The sequence below is a fragment of the Mesocricetus auratus genome, unplaced genomic scaffold, assembly GCF_017639785.1.
Source record: "Mesocricetus auratus isolate SY011 unplaced genomic scaffold, BCM_Maur_2.0 Super-Scaffold_100006, whole genome shotgun sequence".
In the NCBI taxonomy this organism is placed as follows: domain Eukaryota; kingdom Metazoa; phylum Chordata; class Mammalia; order Rodentia; family Cricetidae; genus Mesocricetus; species Mesocricetus auratus.
The window spans coordinates 70,066,810-70,091,189 of NW_024429190.1; the positions used below are offsets into that span (position 1 = coordinate 70,066,810).

The window sequence follows — 24,380 nt, forward strand, 5'->3', positions numbered from 1 at the left end:
TTGGTGGCTCACACCTTTAATCCCAGCACTCAGGTGGCAGAGGCAGGCAGATCTCTGTGAATTCCTGACCAGCCTGGTCTACAGAGAGTGTTCCAGGATAGCCTCCAAAGCTACACAGAGAAACCAAAAAAAAAAAAAAGTGTTTTTATTTGTTTTGTGGAAATAGGGCTCAAGTAGACCTATAGATCACATATTTTTGACTCCCTGGCAATAACTCAGCCAAAATCTCCTTCATGCCTTATGGGGACACGCGTATCCATTACTCACTCCAGTATAACATGTCTGTGCACACAGGATGCTGAACAGACACATAAGAGGGATATAACTAGTGACAGGAGGCAAAGGACATTTCCCTTTTTACTGCAAACACAAAGATGGGTCTGCTTGTCATACATACATAGTCGATGACATGTGTAGACTCTTGTAGTAAATAAGACCCTATTGGGCAGCCTTAAAACCCTAAGTGTATCCATAAGCTCGGAATAAAGTTGAAGAAATCAGTCTGAGCGGACATAACCCCAAGGGTCATAGCACTCCAGAGGGGCAGGGTAATGCTCTATGGCCATCTTTTTCATGTTCCCTGTGTGCTGTAGAAATGTCATAGGCCATCCGTGGAGAAGTCATTATCATAGAACTTGACCCAGGGCATCCAAGATGGCTGCTGTCAGGAAGGAGAGATGTCTCTAAGGGGTTTGCCTGAGGCAGGGGCTTGCTGTTGTGCTAAAGAAAGATTCTCAGAGGATTGTAACATTCCAGAGGCCATTTTGGGAAGAACAAGTCTACTCAATAAATGGAGGAGAACAAAGAAAATTCAAGCCCTTCAGTCACATCAGCAAACCTGGACCACACAAGCCCATGCTGGTACTGGGATAAGAAGGACTTTTCGCATACACCATCACAACTTGAAGGACTTGATCCAGCCACTGAGGCCCGGTACCGCCGAGAGGGGGCTCGCTTCATCTTTGATGTGGGTACATGTTTGGGGTTACACTATGACACCCTGGCAACTGGAGTCATTTATTTTCATCGATTCTATATGTTTCATTCCTTCAAGCAATTCCCGCAGTATGTAACTGGAACTTGTTGTCTGTTTCTGGCTGGAAAAGTAGAGGAAACACCCAAAAAATGTAAAGATATCATCAAAACGGCTCGAAGTTTATTAAATGATGTCCAGTTCGTTGAGTTTGGAGAAGACCCACAGGAAGAAGTCCTGGTGCTGGAGAGGATCTTACTGCAGACCATAAAGTTTGATCTACAAGTGGAACATCCCTACCAGTTCCTGCTCAGATATGCAAAGCAGCTCAGAGGAAAGAAAAGCAAAATTGAAAAGTTGGTTCAAATGGCATGGACATTTGTAAATGACAGTCTCTGCACTACTGTGTCCCTACAGTGGGAGCCGGAGATCATAGCTGTAGCAGCGATGTATCTTGCGGGACGCTTGCACAAATATGAAATACAGGAGTGGACCTCCACACCCATGTACAGGAGGTGGTGGGAACAGTTTGTTCAGGATGTCCCTGTTGATGTTCTGGAAGACATCTGCCACCAGATCCTGGATCTTTACTCACAGGGGAAACAACAGATGCCTCATCACACCCCTCATCAGCTGCAGCAGCCCCCGTGTCTTCAGCCTACACCACAAGTGCCGCAAGTACCTCAGTCACAGACATCTCAAGGCTCTGAAGCAGCGCTGCCCCAGCAGGAGGACTCCCAGCAGTCAGCTCAGCAGCACTGGCAGCCCAGGAAAGAGTCCCCACAGTCCAGTGCTCCAGGACAGGCTAAGCAAGCCCTGGTGGTTTCTCCAAAGGAAGAGAACAAAACCATAGAACCACCACCTAAAATTCCCAAACTTGAGACCACTCACTCACCATTGTCTCCAGACCGGAAGCCTCCCCTTTCTCCTGCCTTAGCTGAGGCTGAAGCAACTGGTTCAGTGGAAGCAAGCGACTTCCCCAAAATCCAGATTCCTCATCCATTGAATCTGGCCCCTGTGCACAAACCTCCCCCATTGCTATGTTGGCCCCCACTCCCACCACCTCCCAGGTGCATGACTGGGATGTCTACCACCAGCTCCCTCAGGTCAGGAGATGGCTACCAGAACCTTCAGTCCATGATGGAGACCGAGGGACTCTCCTATGGTGCCCTGCCCCCAGTCCGTGGCCCACCTGCTCACCTTCCCTTCCGCCCCCATGTCTACCCCCCCAGCCCCCCTCCATATCCTGTTCCTACACCCCCAGCTTTCTTCTGTCCACCCACCACTCCTTTCCCTAACCCAGGCTATCTTCCCCCTCGCCCTATCTATAATCCCAATTTTCTGCCCCCACCTTCACACCTGCCCCCCACCCATGCAGTCCCTCCTCACCCTCCTCCAGGTTTGAATTTGTCACCTGCAGCTATTTCCCCTGGGATTCAGCCTCCTGTACCCACCCTCGTTTCCCGACCTCACATGCCCCCTGTCAGGGGCCTAGGGTGGGCAGCCTGGATGAGATAACGGGAAGCCTTTTTTGGTCTGTTTGTTTTAACCCTGGTGTGAGATAACTACATATTCATCATCAACGTAAAAGACTGCACTTTGAAGATCATGAATTTCATGACTCTCAGAAGGTTGTCTGAGCATGATGAGTACAGGAGACCCTGGACAGGAGGCTCAGCATCCCCTGGTGAGCGTGTAGCAGGTCATCGTTCAGTCCACCTTGAAGTTCCTCTCACCTCACCTCACCTGCCATTTGCAACTGGTGTCTTCTTCTCTTCTGGGAGGACTAGAGGGAAAGGCTGTCACCTCAGTGTAAAAATAGAGAATGATGATAAAATGTTTTTATTCTACGAAAATAAATCCTCTTATATGCTAAACTATGGTGTCTCCATGAAAAAGCGGGAAAAAGTTTTCCAACCAACTTGAAGAGTCACTGGGTGAGTAGCAGCAGGTGCCTTGTATATGCCAGACAGTAACAGTGTGGGAGGGCTGGTCTGGGTGAGAGTAGTGCACCCTGGGTAGTGCCTGTTGTGGTGTGACCACATCCAGTCTCGGCCATCATCTGTGTCCAGCACAGCGCCAGGTTCCTTACACTCGTAAAGATGGTAAGTAGCCACACTGGATCAGTAAATACCTCCAAAAGGAATGGCCTTTGCTCTAGACACCAGTGCTTATTGTTCTGGGGACTCAACTTTTGGTAACTGTGTCCTGGTTGGCTCTTTTCCTGTCATTCAGTGCTCCTCTCTGTGGCCCTTGTAGGTGAGGTGGCCCCGCTTAGCTTGTAAGTGTGTCTTGTATCCTCTGGAGGGGCTGCCTTGCTGGGTGGCACTCTCCTTTCCTCCAGGGAGAAAGGAGGTGTGTACTGGGAAAGTAATGTATGTTTACATCTCTTTGCAAAGACTTCTACATACAGACCTATTTATAATTTGCTCAAGACATTTGAAAAAGACACAAAACTGGTGATTTGGGATTAGTCTTGAGGGAAAACATCCAGTTTGGCTTTCCCAAGAAGACATAAAAGGACCATTTATTCATGGCACAAACTAGCACCCATTGTGATGTGCTTCATGGCTTTCGATGTGTACCTCTGCCACCTGGGCCACTGAGGAGTTGGCAGGCTCCTGGCCACAGCCAGGGCTAGGTGGAGTAAGGAGCCTAGGCTGGGACTATTTTCTGTTTGGTTCTAGTGAAGCAGCTGGAGCTACCAGTCAGCAGCTTTCCGGCCCATGGGCCCTGAGCTGCATCTTCTCTCGACTCACACAACCACGGAAAACAGCTAAGATGCTGAGGGTTGTAAGCCTGGTCTCTTTCTTTGTCCCAATGTGTTTTATTGACAGGGACAGCTTTTTAAGACCTTGCTGAATGTAGCATAGAAGCTCAAACTATGTATCTGTATATTCTGTATCTATGTTTTTCTAGTTGTAGCGACTGGTTCAGTTATGGGGTTATAACACTTCACAATGATCCGAGCAAAGGGCTAAGGATGTAAATGAAGACAAAGACAGTGGCTCATTCTTGCAAGGAGAATGACATTTATTTTAACAAGAGTGGAGAGTTAAATACCAATAGCAGGCATGGTGGAAAACTACCAAGGTCTACCAAGGTCAGGAGCTCACATTCCCAGGGTCCTCCGGAAAAGGATGGGCTGATAACAGGAATTAGCACTCCTTTTGTACCTTTTCTGGCGTCACCCACAAGCCAGCCAATCCTAAGGCGGTCCGAAGATCCTCAAATGTGTGGCCAGCAGCCATTGAGGTCTGCGCACAAACAGCTGGGTCGTAAAGACCTGCTGACCCAGAGCCACATAGGCTCCCGTGCCAGCAAGCACCTCCAAATTCCCACCAAGGAAACTGGCAGCCGTGCCATGGCGTGCTGCCTGGCCACACAATTCCTGGCATTCACCCCTCCAGACCAAACAACCCGCCCCCCAACAGCACAGCGCAACATAATCGCTGCCAATCATTGGGGGCCCAAACTAAGGCTGCAAAGGATTAAAAAACGGCCAGATAGAAAAGGGCATGGGGCCCACACACCGCAACTGCCACCCTCAACCATTCCATTTCCCCCAAAGCCAAGAAGGGAATGTTCTATCTGACCCCGGCCCCCAGGATGAAAACAGAGAACCAGAATGTTTAGGATTACAGGCAGGGGGATGAGGCTTAAGGGAGCATTTTTTAAGCTTATGTTTTAACTTGAGGATGCCTTTCTCAAGTTGAGGCTCTTTGTGTTCCTTGGTCTCATCCCCCGAAGAAGAGGGAGAGAACTCAGAAGAAGGAAGCTTGAATTGATCTAACAGACTCTTGGTCCTGAGCCTCTGTGAAGGCATCTTTAGCTTTTTTGACCTGCTTTTTCACTGCTTTATTATCTCTAACAAGACGACAGAGAGAAAAGGTAACAATTGGTATGGTATTTGACCCTTTCTTATGTAAAGTTCTTTGCAGGGCCACTCTAACCTGGTTCCAATCAAGGAAATTAAGATCACCAGAGACCAAAAACCAAGGGCTGACTTTATGTATAGTTTTTAAAGAAGTCTTTGGCTGTCTTATGTTTGATATTTGTGCCCTGACGTTTCAACAGTTGGATCAAATGGTCCTCCCAAAGAGGATAGGAACTAGTAGCACCCATATTTAATACACTCACTCCTAATCTTAATGAGAATGCTGACTGGTTTTCTGTAGGGGCTGACTCAAAACTGCCCTTCAACAAGAGCCTCCCCCCAGTGACACCTTGCTTTCCCAGTCCCAGCAGACTGGGCGAAGGCTGGGGGATAACACAGTACCCCTAACTTGGTACCCTTATCCAGTCACACCTTCATACCTTACTTGCTGGCCAGCATTCGAGTGTAATTCTTCAGCAGTTTCCCTTCTTTCCCGATCTTGGTGGGACCTCCATCTGTAGCAACCGGTTTGGTTATGGGGCTACAACACTTCACAAAGATCCGAGCGAAGGGCTAAGGATGTAAATGAAGACAAAGACAGTGGCTCATTCTTGCAAGGAGAATGGCGTTTATTTTAACAAGAGTGGAGAGTTAAATACCAACAGCAGGCATGGTGGAAAACTACCAAGGTCTACCAAGGTCAGGAGCTCACATTCCCAGGGTCCTCCGGAAAAGGATGGGCTGATAACAGGAATTAGCATTTAGACAATAAGAATGGACAGAAAACAAGAGCTTGCATTCAGGCTTAACTGGAAGGAGGGGACAAGAGGTATTTTGCTAGAAGCTCCTAGTCACAAGCTGGTCAGCAGACCCCATAGGGGAAGGGTGCAACATCTAGTAGGGGTGACAATATAACATTTTTGTTTATTATTCAAAATTCTTAAATTACAACATTTCTCCCTTCCCATTCCTTTCTTTAAAGACTCCCATATAATCCTTTCCACTCACCTTCAAATCCATGGCCACTTAGTTCATCGCTTATTATTGCTTGTATATAAGAATTTGGGTATACACATGTATTCTTAAATGCCACCTGTTTGGTCTCAAATATAGGCCGAACCATAAGCATGAATCTATTGCTGTGGAGGTTGGAGAAGAATCAAGGAGAGAATCTAGTTGTTGCCCAAGCAGCCTCTTGTCCAGCATCACTCGGAGCCAGCAGCACATTCAGACTCTGTAGTTGTAGTCACTGAAGTCCCGTGTGGAACCTGGGCCTTTGCTGTTTCCCTGTGCTGCACAGGTTCAGAGTGTTGACTTCTCATCCAGCTCCAGAGTGGAGAGGAAAAGGAGGAATTAGCAGTGTGAGGACAGCTCCATCGCTGGAGCTATTGCCTTCCCCAGCACCTCCCTTCCCCTGGAACTATCACTTCCACTTAGGATTCATGGGTTTATGTTAGTTGTCACACCAAGCATCATCCTGAAAGATGCTGAATCCAGGATGAGTGACAACAAGGGAAGGGAGTATCAGAAGGAGCTGCAGAAAGGAATTCCCAGAAGATTCACGTGTTTCATCCTTACTCTTGCAAAGCCCTGTGTACGAACACAGCTCTGTCCCTTTGCTTCAGTGTGTGTTTCCTGAGACAAGACTCACAATTGTACCATGGCTGAATGGTTATGAAGGGAAAGCAGGCCCCTTGTGTTCTTACTTCTTAGTTCTGGACTCTCTATAAGGAATGTAGGAACATGGGCATCCTGTCAATACACACATGGGACCTGGAATTTGCACATCCTGCTTAGACAGGTTTCTACTGCTGTGACAAAAGATTGTGACCAAAAGAAACTTGAGGAGGAAAGGATTTATTCCCTCTTAGAGCTCTCAGGTCCCAGTCCATCACTGAAGGACATCAGGGGAGAAACTCAGGCAGGACCCTGCAGAAATTCACTGGAGAAAGTGCCAGGAAGGAAGGCTGCTGACTGGCTTGTTCCACATGACTTCCTCAGGGTTATTTGAAAGTGCAGTCCAGTTGCAGAAGAAGAACCCAGCATTTTGGAGATAACAGTACCATGGGATGAATAATAAGGACAGCAGGGGTAGTGGAATGGAACAAACCAGAAAACAGCAGCACTCCTCCATGGCCTCTGCATCAGCTCCTGCCTCTAGACTCTGTCCTGATCTTCTCCCATGATGAGCAGTGCTGTAGAAGTATAAATCAATAAACCCTTTCCTCTCCAAGTTTCTCTGTTCATACTGTTTCATCACAGCAATAGAAACCCTAACCAAGACACTTAGTTTGGTCCACAGGATCTTCTCAAGTCCATAGAACACAGTAGCAGATTATGATGTTTCTGTCTCAAAGAATACAGGTTAGCCGGGTGGTGGTGGCACAAGCCTTAATTCTAGCACTCGGGAGGCAGAGGCAGGCAGACCTCTGTGAGTTCCAGACCAGCTTGGTCTGCAAGAGCTAGTTCCAGGACAGGCTCCAAAGCAGCAGAGAAACCCTGTCTTGAAAAGCAACAACACAAAGAAACAAGTAACCAAACAAAATCCCCAAAGAATACAGGTTATTTTGTGGAGTGATTCTGCCTGGCTTGGAGTGCAGGCAGTAAGATCCTAGAGGCCAATGACTCCGAACCATCGTGTGAATGACATGCAAGTGCTGGCCAGCAGGGGGTTGTACTGACACACAGCAAAGCTGTGTGGTTCCCGGTTTACTTGTGCTAGTCTCTCACCTAGGCTGAGGAGGGCTTGCGTTTGTTTGTTTTGTTTGTCTTCTCCCCTTCATAACTAATTTATGTTCATAATATAATTAGATGGAAATTTATTAGCAATAAAATTCACAAAAGTTGAGCTTGTACTCAGGGTGATCCTTCTGGCAACGGGAAAGAAGCTACAGTGTCCTCATGTGTCTCCAAGGTTGTCCAGTCCAGCTGGTTCTCCCTCTTAGTGCCCGCGCCTGTATTCTCTAGGTTTGGGTGGGAACCCACAGACATCTCTCTTTGTGTTTGGAGGTGACAGGTAGTCATTCTTTGCTCCATGTTCAGAAACTGAATCTCAGAGAACAAACATGGGTGCTGCAGACACACAGGCTCCTTCCAGCAGAACTAAGCTGCAGATTCTCAGAACTTTCTGCCCAGAGAATTTACCAGCAGCTTCAATTAGAATGGACATAAGGGGCAGGCAGAATATAATGTTTTCCATACAGGACATTCTGAGACAGGGAGTGGGTGAAGCTGAATAAAGAATCCAAACAGAAGGTTTTCCAGTAGAGAGAGGATTGAACTGAGAGCCCTGTGCATGCTAGGTGAATGGTCTGCCTGGAGCTGTAGTCGCAGCAGATGGTCAGAAGCTTCTGGAATAAAAGAGCAAGGCCTCCAGGAAGCAGCAATGACTGTGGGGTTAAGGTTTAAGAACATGTGCCAGAGGGACATAGGTCAAGCCTTGCGTGTGTGGTCTCCACTTCGGAGTGAACCAGTGGCGGAAAAGGCAAAGGCTGTAACATGCTCACTACCATGGCACCAAAGACACCACCCTTCTGCCTATAACTTGCTCCGCCCACTCTAGAGTGCCCCAGGCCCCACTTTAGTGGCTTCTAGTCCTGGACCACCTGATGCCCCGGACTGTATGCTAAACTACGCTCTGGTTATACATCCTAACCTGATGAGACTCTTCTCAAAATATCAATGAATCAGCTGGGAGTAGAGGTTCATTCCAGTTCTAGGCTAACCTGGTATCCATAAAGTAAGTCCTTGTTTAAAAACAAAATGCTACCAAGAGTGAGAAAAAGGAAGATAGAAAGATGGTGAATCCACAAGCTGGACTTTGTCATTCACTATAGGACAGTCTTAAGTGTTTCTGTCCCTGAAGGAAAACCTAAAAGGACACACCGACAATCCCAACCAGGATTAAGAGGGTGGAGCTGAAATCATCCATTCCCATTGCAGCTTATTGTGGTGAGGGTTAACAGAGAAGGGGTGTGGATGAGGTACATAAAAGCTTCAGAGGGGCCAGAGAAGACACACGGGGCGAGGAACCCCGTCACCTGTGTCCACCTCTCTGATGAGTCACCCACCTCTGTCATGACATGTTCTCTCACCAGTCCATCTGCTCTCCACTGAGGACATTAGTGATGGCACAGGGAGCTGGAATATCTGTGTCCATAGGAGTAGATTAGACATTCCTTTTGAGTCCAAATGCAGTTTTGTCTTTATATCAAATATGGCACTTTTATTTATTAATTCTTGGATTGTTTTTGTCATTGTTTGTTTGTTTTGTTTTTTTGCGGTAGAGTTTTGTTATGTTGCCCCGAGTGGCCTGGAAGTGGCCATGTGTCTCATGCTGACGGGAACATGCAGTCCTCCTGACTCTGACTCCTGATTGATAAGGTCATTAGCATGTGTCACCAAAGCCATTCTCAGCTCCCTTTGGCTGACATTACAGGCTGCTTCTCAAGTATCGTCTGGTAATTTTTGGTTCATTTCATTTTTAATATTCCTGGCTATTATTTGTTGTCTGTTTTTGCTGTTATGAAACAGGGTCACCTTTAGCCCAGGCTAGCCTGGAACTGTTTTTATGTATCTTCAATGAACTTGAGCAGTGAGGGAACATTCTGCCTCTTCCTCCTAAGGCCAGGGACACAAAGTCCTAACTCTGTGTCTTCTTTACATAGTACAGGCAATGGGGCACCCAGATCCTTCTGCATACTAGGCCAGCACTGCAAGATAGCACCTACATCGATAGCATCTAGCTTTAAATATTTGTTTCTCTTATTTTAAAATGAAATCATAGTGAATGTAGATTAATGAAGGGAAAATGCCGTATTCTACAGAATTGGAGGATTCAAACGAAGAAATGCCCTAACGTTTCTTAAAGAGGAAGGTTTCCTTCATTGTTTTCAAGTGATAAGTGCTTTTGGATGTTGGATTGGAATTTACTTTAGGCTGGTTTTTTTTTTAATGGTCTTGTTATGTAGTCCTGGATGGCTACATAGACAAGAATGGAACTCATTCACAGAAATCCACCTGCTTCTGCCTCCTGAGAGAGTGGGGGATGAAATGCATATGCCACCAGGCCTGTAACTCCTTCCTTCCCTCCCTTCCTCCCTCCCTTCCTCCCTCTCTCCCTCCCTCCCTCCCTTCCTCCCTCCCTTCCTTCCTTCCTTCTTTCCTTCCTCTCTCTTTTCCTCCCTTCCTCTCTCCCTTTCTCCTTCCTTCCCTCCCTTTCTTCCTTCCTTACCTTCCCCTTCCTCCTTCCCTTCCTCCCCTCCCTACCTCCTTCCTTTCTCCGTGTGTGGTTTGCTTTCAGGTATACATCAGTATGACAGCTGGTCTGGAACTACTTACCCTCTGGCTCTTCACACACCCACCACACAGTGGAATGAGAGACCAGAATCACCAAGTCTGAAAGGGTTTCCTTTTTTTGGAACTTTAATCAGTTTGTGACCTTTAGGGACTCCTGGATACTGACTGTGTTGGTAGGAATTCACATTTCCTTGGGTGCCTTCTCCTTCAAGATTCCTCAGGATGCAAAAGAATGAGTCTCCAGACCCCACCCACACTCCTGGAGCAGACCGGAAACTACTGCTGCTGGATGAGGTGTTGGTTGCCTTTGCTCTTGAGGACCTGACCATGGAGCTCTTCCCAGGACTGTTCCAGGAGGCCTTCACTGACAGAATCAGTAAGGTTGTGAAGGTTATCCTAGAGGCCTTTCCCCTACCTCTCTGTAGGGACTCTGATGAACATCTTCAACCTAGATACCTTTCAGGATCTTCTGGAAGGACTATGTATCCTGTTGACACAGAAGGTTGATCCCAAGTAAGAGAACACATCTGGGCTTGAGAGACTGTGATCAGAGGGAGATCAGAAGTCTTTGGTAGCATCGTCTTGGAAGACTGCAGCAGCCTTCACTGCTGTTGATCTCTGATGGAGAAGGACAGTTGGGTGTGGGGAGGAAGAGAGAAGATGTGGGCACAGTGGGAGGAGCCTGTCCCTGTCTCTCCTGCAGGCACTAGGATTACCAGGCCAAGGAGGGAAGCGAGACAGAGGTTTACTGCTACATTGCAGAAAGAGCCATTGCCTGGGACCATGAGGACTTTGTTGGAGACTCAGACTCAGAGCTGCCAAAAAAAAAAAATGCATTGACAAGACTGATGTCCCAGCAGGGAAGCCTTAGAGATGTGTGGTCAAGACTGCCAGCTGAAATTTCACCTGTTACATACAGGACCTGAAAACTTCTAGCTCTCTATTTGCTGAATGTGCACCATGATATTATGTGGAACGCATGGTTGGAACACAGCATGAAGGCTGCTCAACAGAGACAATGAGTGAAAAGCAAGTAGTGAAGGTCCTCCCAGATGCCCATTGAGCCAGTGTTTGGCGGCGGCGATAGCTGACCTTTGCCTCTAGTTCCATCTTGATGGATACCAAATATGCATGTTGTAATGGGCCTAGCAAAAAAGTTCCCTATAGTTGTACTCTGAAAAATGGAAGCTGTGTCATTGCAGTAAACACCATGGTCAAGTTCTTAGATGCTTTCCAGTTGGAGTACATACAGGAGTTGAATTTGAACAAGCATGTCAGGTTCTTCAGCCTGCTTCAGCCAGATGAGAAATTTTCAAAATTTCCCTCTAGCATGGATCCACAGTGACAGCCCCATGACGGGAAATACAGTAGACACAGGGAAGCATATCCCCAAGTCCATTTCTCAACATTCCAAGCTCAATTGTCTGCATGAATGGTGTGTACTTTATGAAATGTTAATCTAGTTAATCATTTTCCATAAAAAGTCAAGAGACAAATACTGGGGTAAGAGCCTGAAATATCAGCGAACGGGGTGGCCACCTGTTGTTTTCTACATCTTCTGTCCCTCCATCCAATAGGGCCAAGATGCTCTCTCAGCCAAGCAAGCTTATTTGCCAGAGCACATTTAAATTACCAAACAACAATCTTCTCAGTGACAAGAAGAAACAGTTACTCAGGTAAGAAAGGCGGGAGAGCTGCTCCTATTTCCAGAGAAAACCATTCTCCCTTACATTCAGGATTAGTAGGCACCTGATGTGTGCTGGTCTCTGTGGCATAAACACTGAGAGTCTTTGGTACAGTGGAGGCTCCTTGTTTCCATGTTAACTGAATCAAGGACTCACATCACTCAGGGAGCAGAGATTTAGCTGTGATAGGATTTGTACATCTAGATACCGTGTCAGAAGTCCAGGTGTGTGGAACAAATCTAGTGAGGATGTGCTGTGTGCTCCTTTGCATTCTGTCTAAGCAATCTAATGTGAAGGGAACAGAAGGAGAGGAGGGCAACGGAGAGGGAAGTCCTCAGGTGACTCTGCTCAGATCTGTGTGAGCAGCTACCATTGTGTCTCTCATTCCTTGTGCATGAAATAGTTTGAACCCAGGTAGAAGCTGAGCAAACGGGGCATGGAGGACAGTGAGGTTGAAGGCCAATGTCTGTGGGGAAGACTGGATTGATGCAGAGGTCATGCCAGGATTCTGAAGGCAGAGTGGGCTTTGGAGAAAGTAGGATGTCAGGTTTCTCACTGTTGATCTTTCCTGGGTGTGCCCTCCAGGCCGTTGGGTTGCACTGCATCTTTGGCTTGAAACTGAAGAACAGGTGCTGCAATGGGAAAAGACCAAGGAAAAGATAAAGGCTTCTCAATGGAGATTCTAAAGCCAGAAGGCCCTGGACGGATGTCCTACCAAAGATGCCAGCCCAGGACTCTATACTCAGCCAAACTTTACATCACGGCAGTTGGGGAAAATGATACAATACTGTTAAAACCAAATTTAAACACTCTCTAGAAATCCATCCTTACAGAAGGCTATATTTAGGAGGAAAACTCCAACTTAAAGAAGTTAACCACAGCCAGGAAATCACAAAGAATAGATAATGCTAGACTGGCATACACATCACACCACACACATTCACCTCACAGCAAACATCACACCACACATACTTACACCGCAGCCAACATCGTACAACACACACTCACCCCACAGCCAACATCATACAACAAACACTCACCCCACAGCCAACATCATACAACCACACTCACACTGCAGCCAACATCGTACAACACACACTCACCCCACAGCCAACATCATACAACAAACACTCACCCCACAGCCAACATCATACAACCACACTCACACTGCAGCCAACATTGTACAACACACTCACCCCACAGCAAATATCATACAACCACACTCACACTGCAGCCAACATCGTACAACACACTCACACCACAGCAAACATCATACCTCACACATTCACAACAAAACAAAATAATAGGAAGCAAAAGTGCTGCTCATTGATAGCTCTCAATTTCAATGATCTCAGTTCTTCAATAAAACAGAATGGATGCTAAGACAGGATCTATCATTCTGCTGCATCCCACAAACACACCTCAGCATCAAGGATAAACATCATCTCAGTGTAAAAGCAGAGGAACAGATATTTCAAGGCAGTGGAAGAAACTGCCTCAGAAGAAAGATGGTGTACCCATTTTAATACATGAAATAAATAGACTTCAAACCAAAACTAACCAGAAGAGATGAGAAGGACACTACATACTTATCAGTGGAAACATCCACCAACAAGACTTTGTACTTCTTGTCATCTATGCACCAAACACAAGGGCACCAGAGTTCATAAAAGAAACACTATTACAGTTTCAATCACATACCGACTGTCACACTGATTCTGGGTGAATTCTCACCAATAGACAGGTCAGCTAGACAAAACTCAACTGAGAAGTCCTGGAGTAACTGATGATATAAAGCAAATGGACCTAACAGATATGTACAGAACATTCCACCCAGAGACAAAAGTAAATGCTTTCTTCTGGGCACCTCCTGGAACTTTCTCCAAAACTGCACACATTACAAGTCTCAACAGATACAAGAAAACATAAACCTAATCCAAAAACATATGCTTGGACAATGCTGGCACAAAGCTTGTGAGAGTAACCATGTACTATCTGATTTGACTTGCGACCTACTCCATGAGATGGACCCAACACTGCCTGGGTGACCCAGAACCTGCTACTAAATAGCACAGAGACTTAAAGGAAAAGCAAACTCCACTGTTCTACTAAAAGAATGTAGCAATAAATGACTCCTAATGACATTCTGCTATACTCATAGATCAGTGTCTTGGTCAGACAGCATCAAAGAAGCTTCCTCCTGGCAGTAGATGAGAATAAATACAGAGATCCTCAGCTAGACAATATGCAGAGAATGAGAGGCCTTAGAATACTTAGTTCTAAATAGGATGTTTCCATCAGATCTCTACCCCAAAGCTCAAGGAACCCTGTGGAAATGCAGATGCAAGGAATGTAAGAGCCAGAGGGGACACAGGACGCCAAGAAAAGAAGGCCCTCTTATCACAGCAAGACATATCTGAAGTCCCAGAGACTGAGACAGCATGCGCAGGGCCTGCCTGGGTCTGCAACAGATGGGCTCTCGAGCTAAAAGGAGAAGTGGGAGCATGCATCTACCCCTAGCCCAGAAACTGTCTCCAATTTATAACCACTTGGCAATGAAAATGTATTTTTTTGCATGGGAGTCTCACTGGGGAAACAAACTATTCTTAAGGGTAGGCTGCATGCCCTGCAGTAGATGGCTACCTGAAAAAGAACTCAACATCTTTGAAGGTTCCTTGTCTAATAATGTTTTAAAAATGTATCTTCTTTTTAAAATTTCTACTTACCTATTTTTTTGTTTTTCTGTCTTTTTACCCAACAGCTCTTTTGTGTATATAGTAGTTTCCAGTTTAGTGTTTTTATGGGATTCCTGAGTGTGGGAAGGGGGGGGGACCTCTGCATCTGTAGCTATTTCTTTTGACTTTCCTTGGGCTTGTTTTCCTCTGTTTTGTCCTGTTGCTATGTGTTAGCTTTTGTTTGTGTTATTACGTTTTATTTTACTACTATCCCTTGGAAATCCGTTCCTTTTCTAAAGTAAGAAAAAAGCAGTGGATTAGGATGGGAGGGGAGGAGAGGGGATCTAGAAGGAATAGAAAGGGGGAAACTGCAATCAGGATATAATATATGAGAAACATTTTATTCTCAATTAAAAAGAAATGATTGTTTAGGTTTTAAAAGTTGGTTTCGGTCGGGCGTTGGTGGCGCACGCCTTTAATCCCAGACAGGGTTGTATGTGCAGATAGTAATAAAGATACTTTTGTTAAATGCATGGAAATTGGACACAATCATATAACAAAGTTCATTGAAAGTTGAAAAGTTATAGGAATTTAGTTATTTAACTATGTGAATGTCTAGATTATCAATTACCTTAAAACTACATTGTTCTCTTAAGGCAGGTTAAAAAAACAGTTTAATAGTAGGCTAGCTGACTTGACTCTTAAGTGAACTCAGCATGTATTGTTAACTTTGACTGTGAGGCCCAGCAAACAATCCCAGGCATTCTACATAGAATGAAAGAGATATTTTCAGGTTATTGTATCTCCACAACTAGAACACAGCAAAGCCTTGCTGGGGAATATTATTTTAACTAGGCAAAGATGTGTTACATTTGTTTATGCTGTGTCTATTAATGATGTAAAGTGTGTTACGTTTGCTTATGCTGCATTTGTTTAATTATGAAGAGATGCTTTGCTGTTTCACCTTGCCTGCCTAAGGCACATTAATAAAAAGCTGAGTGTAAAATTGCTAGGCAGGAGAGGGAGAAGTGGGGTTGGCAGGCAAAGAGACTAAGTAAGAGGAGAAATCTAGGCTGGTGAGGGATTAAAGAACGTGTAGAAAGAGAGAGACACACCTGAGGTCAGAAGCCAGGCAGCTGCCAGCAGAGAAATGGGAGAGGCAGAAAAGGAGGACATGCAGAAAGAAAGAAAAGTAAAGTAAAAAGCCCTAAGTCAAAACGTGGAGAAGAGAAACAGATTAAAATAAGAGGTAAGATAAGGCCGGTCATTCATAATTAGTAAGAAGTCTCTGTGTCACGATTTGGGAGCTGGTTGGTGGCCTAAAAGAAAGCCTGGTACAAAACTCTCCATGACAAAACAAACACCCAAGCAAAACAGTGTCTTAGGAAGTTTGTGTGGCAAACATCTCTCAGAAGCTCCAATTCCTGGGCTAGTGAGATGAGTCAAAATGTAAGGGTTCCTGCTACCAATGGTGACATCCTGAGTATGATCCCTGAACAGAGATGGAAGGAGGGAGCTTACTTGTGACATTTGTCCTCAGGATGCATGTGTGCTGTTGCATGCATGTACTAGTTGCTCTTAGATACTCAGATTGAGCCCAGGCAACCAGGTCTCCATGAACACTTTGCCCAGCCTCCTCTACTGAACTCCATCTCAGCTGTGTTTTTGGATTTTTTTTTTTTTTTTGGTTTCTCGAGACAGGGTTTCTCTGTGGCTTTGGAGGCTGTCCTGGAACTCACTCGGTAGACCAGGCTGGTCTCGAACTCACAGTGATCCGCCTGCCTCTGCCTCCCGAGTGCTGGGATTAAAGGCGTGCGCCACCAATGCCCGGCCGTTTTTGGATTTTTTAATTTAGTTTAAACCTGATGTCTGGATTAGAACCCAGGACTCCATTACTGACTTCTTCCCTCAGTCCTCAATCCTTATTAATACTCTTTTTGTTTGTTTGTTTTTGCTACAAAGTTTCCCTATGTAGGCCCTGGTTGTCTTGGAACTAGTGTTGAAGACCAAGATGGCCTTGAACGCAAAGATCCACCTGCCTCTGCCTCCTCAGTGCCGGAATTAAAGGTGTGTGCTACCACACCCAGCTGTATTGCTTGTTTTAAATCAGACAACCGTTTCTTGGGCTGGCATGAGCTTGAGACCCTCCTTCTTCTGCTTCCCCAGTAGAAGTCAATTACAGCTAATGCTGGTTGCGGGTGATGATGGAAACGAGCCACGCCAGTGATACCAGAAAGGGGTGTGAATATTATATTTCATTTGAGAGAGAGAGAAGTCACTTACATGAGAAGCCGAGAACCAGGGTCAGTGCTCTCCAATCTCTGACTACGATTGAGCCCAAGAGAATGCCCTCCTCTCCCCAAGCTCTTATCTCCCTTCCCTACTACTTAGCTCGGGCGTGGCCAGCGGTGCAAGTGCTTAAGATCTCTCCCTACATGGGGGTATCACAGTTTACCAGCCAACAGGGCATGGTGGTTCATATATGTCATCCCATCCCACAGAAGGCTGAGACAGAGGACTGTTTCTAGTGTGAGAATAGCCTCATAAACAAAATTTCGGCATTATGAAATATTCAGGAACATGTAAACAAACAAATACATAGCTCTGGGTTTTTCTGTAAAAAAGTTTATTGGTCTTTTCTTCAGTGTCTTCATTTTTCAAAATAAGTTCTTAGGCTATGTAGGAAGGGTGACCGTGGTTATCTTTTTTCTCTATCTCTACCTCCAGAATGGGGAGATTACAAGTGTCACTACTGTGCCCCATTTAATGGACTTTACAGATCCAGCTGAGAGTCTCAGGTATGGTAGGAAAGCATTGTCAAGTGAGGTACATCCCAGGAAGCTAGGTACCCAGGAATTGCTATGTGAGGGCTATGTAGTGAGTGGCAGGTTCTCAGGAAAAAAAAAAAGAATATATATGAAACCTAAAACTCGAATAATGACCCTTAAATAGTACTCTGTTTATGTGAAATACACACCTGATCACTCTGACTCTATATCTACAAGTACTTTATGTGCTCAAGCCCCTCATACTCTTTAGTTTATCCATGGTGCTGGAGAGCAAACCCAGGAGCCCAATGCAAGCTGTGCAAGTGTTCAACACAGGCTGAAACCCAGTCTCAAGCTCCATGGTCTTTTGTTACCATGTGAAGCTGAAGGTGGAGCCCAGGACCTTACAGGTACCGGGCAAGCACCCCACCACGGAGTATATGTCTATTTTAGCTATTGGGTTACTTTTTTGTTTACTTGTAAACTTTGCTTTTTAACTTACTTTCATTTAGGGACACATATGTATACGTTGTATAGATTGATGCACTTGAATGCAGGTGTCCATGCAGATTCCATCACCTGGTGCTGGACATACAGGCAGGTGTGGGCCACCTGATATGGGTACAGGAAACTGAACTTGAACCCTCTGGAACACCATGCCTGTGTTTTTAACCTTTGGGCCATCCCTCTGGCTCTGGGGTCTGTGTCCCAGTCTGGCCGGCAAATGTAGTCAGCCCTAGCAGTTAACTGTATCTACCTGCCCCAATTTGGAATAGAGTCATTATAGACATGTAGCTGTTCCCACTTTTATTTCTGTCCAGAGTCCTTACAATCAGTAGGTGGATGGGAGCCAGAAAACAATAATGGCATTTAAAAACAAGACCAGCCGGGCGGTGGTGGCACACGCCTTTAATCCCAGCACTCCGGAGGCAGAGGCAGGCGGATCTCTGTGATTTCAAGGCCAGGCTGGACCGACAGCCTCCAAAAACAGAGAAACCCTGTCATGTAAATAAACAAATAAACAAACAAATAAATAAATAAATAAATAAAAAGAAGACCATCACTCTATGTGTTTAGGAAAGATACCAATGCAGAAGAAAAATGATACAGAATTATTTTATTGCTGTTTCATTATACAGAAAATTGAGAATGGAATGGATAAGAATGGGGACATTTTAAAAACACAATTGATAAAGAGATCACAGCTGAAGACTTCAAATACAGTTCCTTGCTTCAGTAGATCCTTGAAGCCAGCTGAGAAACTTTCTAGACCCTGAACCTAACATGGAGGCTAATGACTAAGGAAAAACTCAGAGGAAGAGGACCCAAATCTGGAAGCCATGTTCCTTATTTACTACTAGCAAGGACAAAATCTGGGCCCCAGGTCATAGACACAACGCACTCCACATTTACGGCAGGTATCTGTAGCAAAAACAATCCTCTTGGGCTGCCTCTTGGCCTCTACTGCATTCATGAGCTCAGGACAAATGTGGAGGAACCTTTCTGTGTCGATGTAACCAAAGTCATCATAGCACTCCACAGGGGCAGGGTACTGCTCCCTATTCATCTTGCTCCAGTTGGCTGTGTGCAGCAAGAGGTCCTTCAGGATGGCCACAGAGAAGGCATTGCCATACAAGTTGACCTTGGTGAGCTGGGAACACCGACTGAGGGCAGGCATGAGGATAGTGAGTTGAGTGTCCTCCATTCTACAACCCTCCAAGTCCAGGGACTGCAGAGAGTGTGCCACAGTCTCTAGTAGAAGTCGGAGAGGCATGGGATCTAAAGTCAATAACACCACACCTCTCATGTCCAGATGTTTCAGCTGACAGAGGCTGTGACAGCAGGGTAAATAATTCAAGTCGGATTGTGACAGGCGGTATCCAGTGATGGAGAGAGTCTCCAAGGGGCTACTCAGGCACCTAGGGATAAACAACGTGGTTAGTTCAAGCAAAAGAAGAGTGTGCACTCTGGGGCTTACAAAGACGTGGCTGGGGTACATGGCTCAATGTCAGTTTGACCATACAAAAAAAATGAAGAGTACCAGGTACTGCCTATTGGAGCCTACTACATCAAATCCCACCTAACTTTCACCATAATTGGACCTAGTGAAAGGCAGGCACCATCCATCCACGAGTCCTTAAAGTTAAAGACAAAGGATTACTCTGGTAGCTGACTCAGATCTCTATCCTTGCTTACCTGAGGACTTGTTTCATGTGGTGTTTGAGAAAGTATACGGCATTCAGGGAGAGATGCTGCAGACAGTTCAGTTTGGAGAATTGAGACACAAACTTCCTGACACACTTCTCTTGTCTATTGCCAGTCCCGATAGTGTTCTTGTAGACGTGTGCCAGGGAGAGTTTGCGAAGACTTCTCATGTGGCCAAGGCAGGGAGCAAAACATGCCAGAGTGGACACATCCCACCCCATGTTCATTTCCAGTTCCTCAATGTGCCGGGGATGGAAAACACTCAAGACCTCCTTGATCGTGCACAGAGGCAGAGCCCAGATCTTCATCTTCACACAGCAGAGCTGAACGGAGCCTTTTTTCTGCTGGGCCCACTGCAAGAAATATGCTTGCTCTTCATCCAGTCGGAGTCTGAGGCAGAGGTCAGTTAGGACCTTCAGACGCCGCCTCATTGCGTATCTGGGAAGAACCTTCACTACTCGCTCCTCATCCCCACTCTCTGAGCAGTCTCCATCCTCTGTTCCAGTCCATATGGTCCAGAAGTCATGGCGCCCCTTCCTGAGATCCAGCTCCTTAATTTTCTCCCTCCTGTGGGTAAAATGGAGTCCAGGGTCAGCAGACATGACAGGACCCAACAGTGAGACAACTTCACTGCACATCTCCAATATCAGCTCTTCCCCCTGCCAAGGACTAAGTCACTTCAGCACCAAGGTCCAATGTGGCAACTCGTGTGCTATGGACGCTTCCCCTGGGCTGCATCTGAGACCTGACTGCTTTCCTTCCACTAAGTTACTCTCTGTTCCCTCCGTAGACCCGTTATTAGTGGCTGTGGGAATGCCAGGGATGGTCTCACCGCACTGTGACTCCATCTTCCCTAAGCTCAAATCCTCACTCTCACTGTCCTTACTACAAGGAATCAATACCTATAAAGGCCCTGCATCCCTGTGTGATGATCCCATGAGACATCTCTGAGCCAATTCCACACCCTTCTCCCTGACCCCACGGTGTCTTCCTTGTGTACCCTGTGCTCCAGTCTAAAGTATGAGGTTCTTGCTCACCTGGGGTGAAACTTTCTTGCCAGCTGCATGTCTACTGCATCTAACACAGCCTGGAAGGTTTCCAAGTTTGGGGTCTTCATCAGTGTCCCCACAGGGAGGCAGGGGAAAGGCCAGGCTGCCACCATTGCCTTCACAATCCTAGTGTGTCTGCCTTTGAAGGCCTCTTTGAACAGTTCTGGGAAGAGCTCCATGGGCAATTGCTCTAGAGCAGAGATGGCCAAGTCCTCATTTCTCAGCAGAGCCTGGCTTGCCTGCTTTCTGAGTGTGGCTGGGGTCCGAACGCTCATCATGATGGGTCTGCAGTCAGAAAGGTCCTGGGGATGAATTCAGAGAACAACATTCTTTCAGGACATGGTTTAGAAATCTTCCTCACCCAGCACAGGAACCACTCAAGTCAGAGTTTATTTGCTCTGGCAGTGGTAGAGTCAACAACCTTGGTCCTTACTGGTGGTTGGAAGCCAGAGTCCCTCACTGGCAGCATGGGAGCCTCTCTATCCCTTAATGACTCATTAATTCCAGGTCAAAAGATCTCATGAGTGACCCTTTCTCAAAAAAACAAACAAAACTAAAGAAACCCTTGTGTTGTGGTTCAATGTTCAGTATATTTCTACCATGGAAGATGATGGCAGTGGGTTCCTGAAGTTTTCAGGTCACCCTGGGTCACCAAACCAGACCATATCAAACAAACAAAAAAACAAACAATAAAAAATTGTTTGAAAAAGATGGAAACCAAAGCCTGAGTCCAGACCTACGCCACAAATGCAATTCCAGCATCTGTGAGTCTGAAGCAGAGCAAGTGCCAAGGAACCAAGCCGTGTGCTCTGCAGGTCTGCTTGGGCCCTTGTTTCACAGAAAAACCAATATCAATGTAGCACAGTAGGAGAGATCATGCTAGGGACCACAGCACCCTGAGTCTGGAGGGTCTTGATTTCCAGCATACTCAAAACTACAGGGACAGTTCTAGGACAGCGTGAACAACTACGACACCCTTGTCTCAAAGCAATCAACAATCACACTGAGATCAACAAGTTCTCCTAGAATGACATTTGAGATGAAGGTAAACCTTCATTTAGAATTAAACCCAGTGTGTTCAGTGTGTTTATCTGAAGAGACAGGAATCAAATTTTCTGTCCAATGGTGGATCTTAAAGTCCCCAGATCAAACTGCACGAACCAAAGGAGGACAATTACTCACCAGCTCTGAGTACTGAGGATAGCCTCCGTGTTCCAGCCGTGCCAGAAATATCCTTCAGCTCCAGGTCTCTGAGTGTCTTGGGTGGCTCTCCTGAAGCTTTTATACACCTCTCTGCTCACCCTCCCTACTGCAACCCCGCCTTCCAACCCCAACCTGCAATTTGATTGGATGGTTCAATATGCACCATTTTAATTCTCTGGACAATATTCAATCATTTCTTCGTTGAATTAGAACTCAGGGTGAGAACACCACCCTGCCCCTCAAAGTCTTGGATAGATAACATTCAACTTGCTTATTATCTACACAACACTGAGTTGATAATTTGTTCTTTATTGGTTTCTTTATTACTCAGCTTTGAATTTGTTACAGGCACTGATGCTGAGGTTGTTTTGGAACTCTAACTCCGAGAAATCTTCCTGCCCAGCATCATTTTGGTTAGGAGTATTGTTATGAATAACCAAAATGAATTTGATTCATTTGGCCAAAATCAGTCTGATTTTGAGTCAGTTTGGGATTTAATCTGTTGTGGATAACTGTCATAAAAATGATTCAAAAATATTTTTTGTCAGTGGGCCCTAGGACAAACACCTAGTCATTTGGGAATATGTTCTGGAGCTCAAGCCTGAACTGGATGCTCTGTCAATAGACTGAAGTAGCAGCTACTCAAGGGTGAGGCAGGAGGATGACTTGATTCCATGTATGTGGGTTCGGAATGCACTCAGTTCCTAGAGACCAACCCAGCATACCCTGTGCCCTCTGCCCTGCATTAACTGCAGCAGACCTGCTGAGCATTCCTGTAACTCCAGAATTCCAGAATTGGAGGCAGGAGGATCAGTTCAAAGTCATCTTCAGCCATACTGTAAACTGAAGAACAGCCCGAGCCATGGATACCTGCTTTGTAACCAATGAACAGAACAGAACAGAACAGAACAGAACAGAACAGAACAGAACAGAACAGAACAGAACAGAACAATAAAGCTTGCTTTGTCTGTGATGCCACCCTTGGTTCCCTAGATACAGAGGGGCTTCAAAGGATGCATCAGGCCAGCACACTTGCTCAAGGCCATGATATCAAGAGTGGACCTGGGGGCTGGAGAGTGGCTCAGCAATAATGAGCACCTGTCAATCTTCCCTTCCCAGCACCACGTGGTGGTGGCTGAAAGTATCCGTAACTCCCGTTCCTGGAGATCTGAAGCCCCCTCTGACCTGGGCAACAGATATAAATGTTTGCACATTGAAACATACAGGCAACATAATCCTACACCTAGTGTGAATCTTAAAGACAGAGTACAAGGAATGGTGGTAGTTGCCTTTAATACCTACACCTGAGAGACAGAGGTAGGTGGTTGTCAGTGAGTTCAATATATTAGCCTGATGTAAGTAGCCAATTTCAAACCTGTCAGGCAAACAGAGTAAGGATCTGTCTTAAAAACTATTTTAAGCAGGGTGGTGTCAGCACTCGCCTTTAATCCCAGTGCCCTGGAGGCAGAGTTAGGTGGATCAAAAGTCAAGGACATCTGGGTCTACAGAGAGATTCTAAGACAGCAGGGGCTACAGAGAGACCCTCCCTTGGAAACCAAAAAATAAACAAAACAAAAAAATTTTTGGTTTGTTTTTGGAGCAGATTTTCTCTGTATTGCTTTGAAGCCTGTCTTGGAAATTGCTCTGTAGACCAGGTTGTCCTTGAACTCACAGAGATCTGCCTGCCTTGGCCTCCAGAGTGCAGGGAATGAAGGCGTGTGCCACCAACGTCAGGGTTCAAATTTTTTTTGCAAAGAAAAAAATTAAGGGAGCTTAGCAGCCAGTGAGATGGCTCGGGAGGGGCCACCAGGCGGAGTGAGCGAGACCTCAGTGTCTAGTCCTCCTGTCCCAGCATGCACTCTCTCCTCTCAGAGCAGCAGCACACAAACGAGCAAACACATTAATCATCAAAGACACATAAGGAGTGCTGACCCAGGGTCGGGTGCAACCTTCAAGAGACTAGTCTACAAATGAGTTCTAGGACAGCCACAGTTGTTACACAGAGAGACCCTGTCTCAAAAAATGAACAAAACAGAAACTGGAATAGGTAAAATTAAATAACAGAGGAACAAGAAGCAAACAAAATCATGAGGAACACATGTAGATGTAGGACATGTTCACATACAGGAATGCCATGAACACACAGAATTGGGTGCCATATTATGGAAGGAGGGGACCTGTAAGGTAGGTGTGTGTGTCTTCATGCAAGAGAACAACTTTTTCAGTTGTCATCCTTATCAATTGGAGATAGCTTCTTGCTTACTGGTTGGAGCTTGTGTCAGTCCTCTCAACCCAGAGCCCCTTGTGTTGCAGAGCCATGTGGGCCCTGTTCATGATAGCACAGTAAATCCATCAGTCCTGAGGTGTTTAAGGTTTCCTAATGTCCACCCTCCCCTAGGGCTCTAACATTCTTTCTTTCTCATTTACACAAGGTACCTGAGCCCTGAGGGGAGGGATTTGATGGAGACATCCCTTCTAGAACTGAGAGTTCCAACACCTTAGGATTTACCACTTAGGAGATTGGCTAATTCAACCAGAAGGAAATGGAGAGGTGGCATAAATCATAAATCAGACGGGCAGCACCTGTAATGCTATTCACCACGAGATCACTCAAGTTTTCAACCTAGATCCTGAAGGAAGACAACCA

At 45.8% G+C, this 24,380-nt stretch overlaps 2 protein-coding genes across 2 annotated transcripts; one reads left to right on the top strand and one right to left on the bottom strand.

Moving 5' to 3' along the window:
• Window positions 1-751: 751 nt before the first annotated feature.
• On the top strand, window positions 752-2,491 carry LOC101830677 (cyclin-K-like). Its single transcript, XM_040746605.1, has one exon. It carries the CDS (start codon window positions 791-793, stop codon window positions 2,489-2,491), a length of 1,701 nt encoding a protein of 566 aa, XP_040602539.1. The 5' UTR covers window positions 752-790.
• A 15,885-nt stretch (window positions 2,492-18,376) lies between these two features.
• LOC101831208 (PRAME family member 8-like) lies at window positions 18,377-22,613 on the bottom strand. The gene is made up of 4 exons (XM_040746606.1): window positions 21,713-22,613; window positions 20,519-20,832; window positions 19,473-20,048; window positions 18,377-19,195 (listed from the first exon to the last, which is right to left on the bottom strand). The coding sequence occupies exons 2-4, from the start codon at window positions 20,806-20,808 to the stop codon at window positions 18,634-18,636; spliced, it is 1,428 nt and encodes a 475-aa protein (XP_040602540.1). The 5' UTR covers window positions 20,809-20,832; window positions 21,713-22,613; the 3' UTR covers window positions 18,377-18,633.
• Between the last annotated feature and the right edge of the window lie 1,767 nt (window positions 22,614-24,380).

Bases quoted from the DNA above. Each gene is read 5' to 3' on its own strand.
- LOC101830677 (XM_040746605.1), top strand. From the start codon at position 791: ATGGAGGAGAACAAAGAAAATTCAAGCCCTTCAGTCACATCAGCAAAC.
- LOC101831208 (XM_040746606.1), bottom strand. From the start codon at position 20,808: ATGATGAGCGTTCGGACCCCAGCCACACTCAGAAAGCAGGCAAGCCAG. The intron at 20,049-20,518 runs GTGAGCAAGAAC...TTTTACCCACAG, and splicing joins GCAAGAAAGTTTCACCCCAG to GAGGGAGAAAATTAAGGAGC. The intron at 19,196-19,472 runs GTAAGCAAGGAT...GTTTATCCCTAG, and splicing joins CACATGAAACAAGTCCTCAG to GTGCCTGAGTAGCCCCTTGG.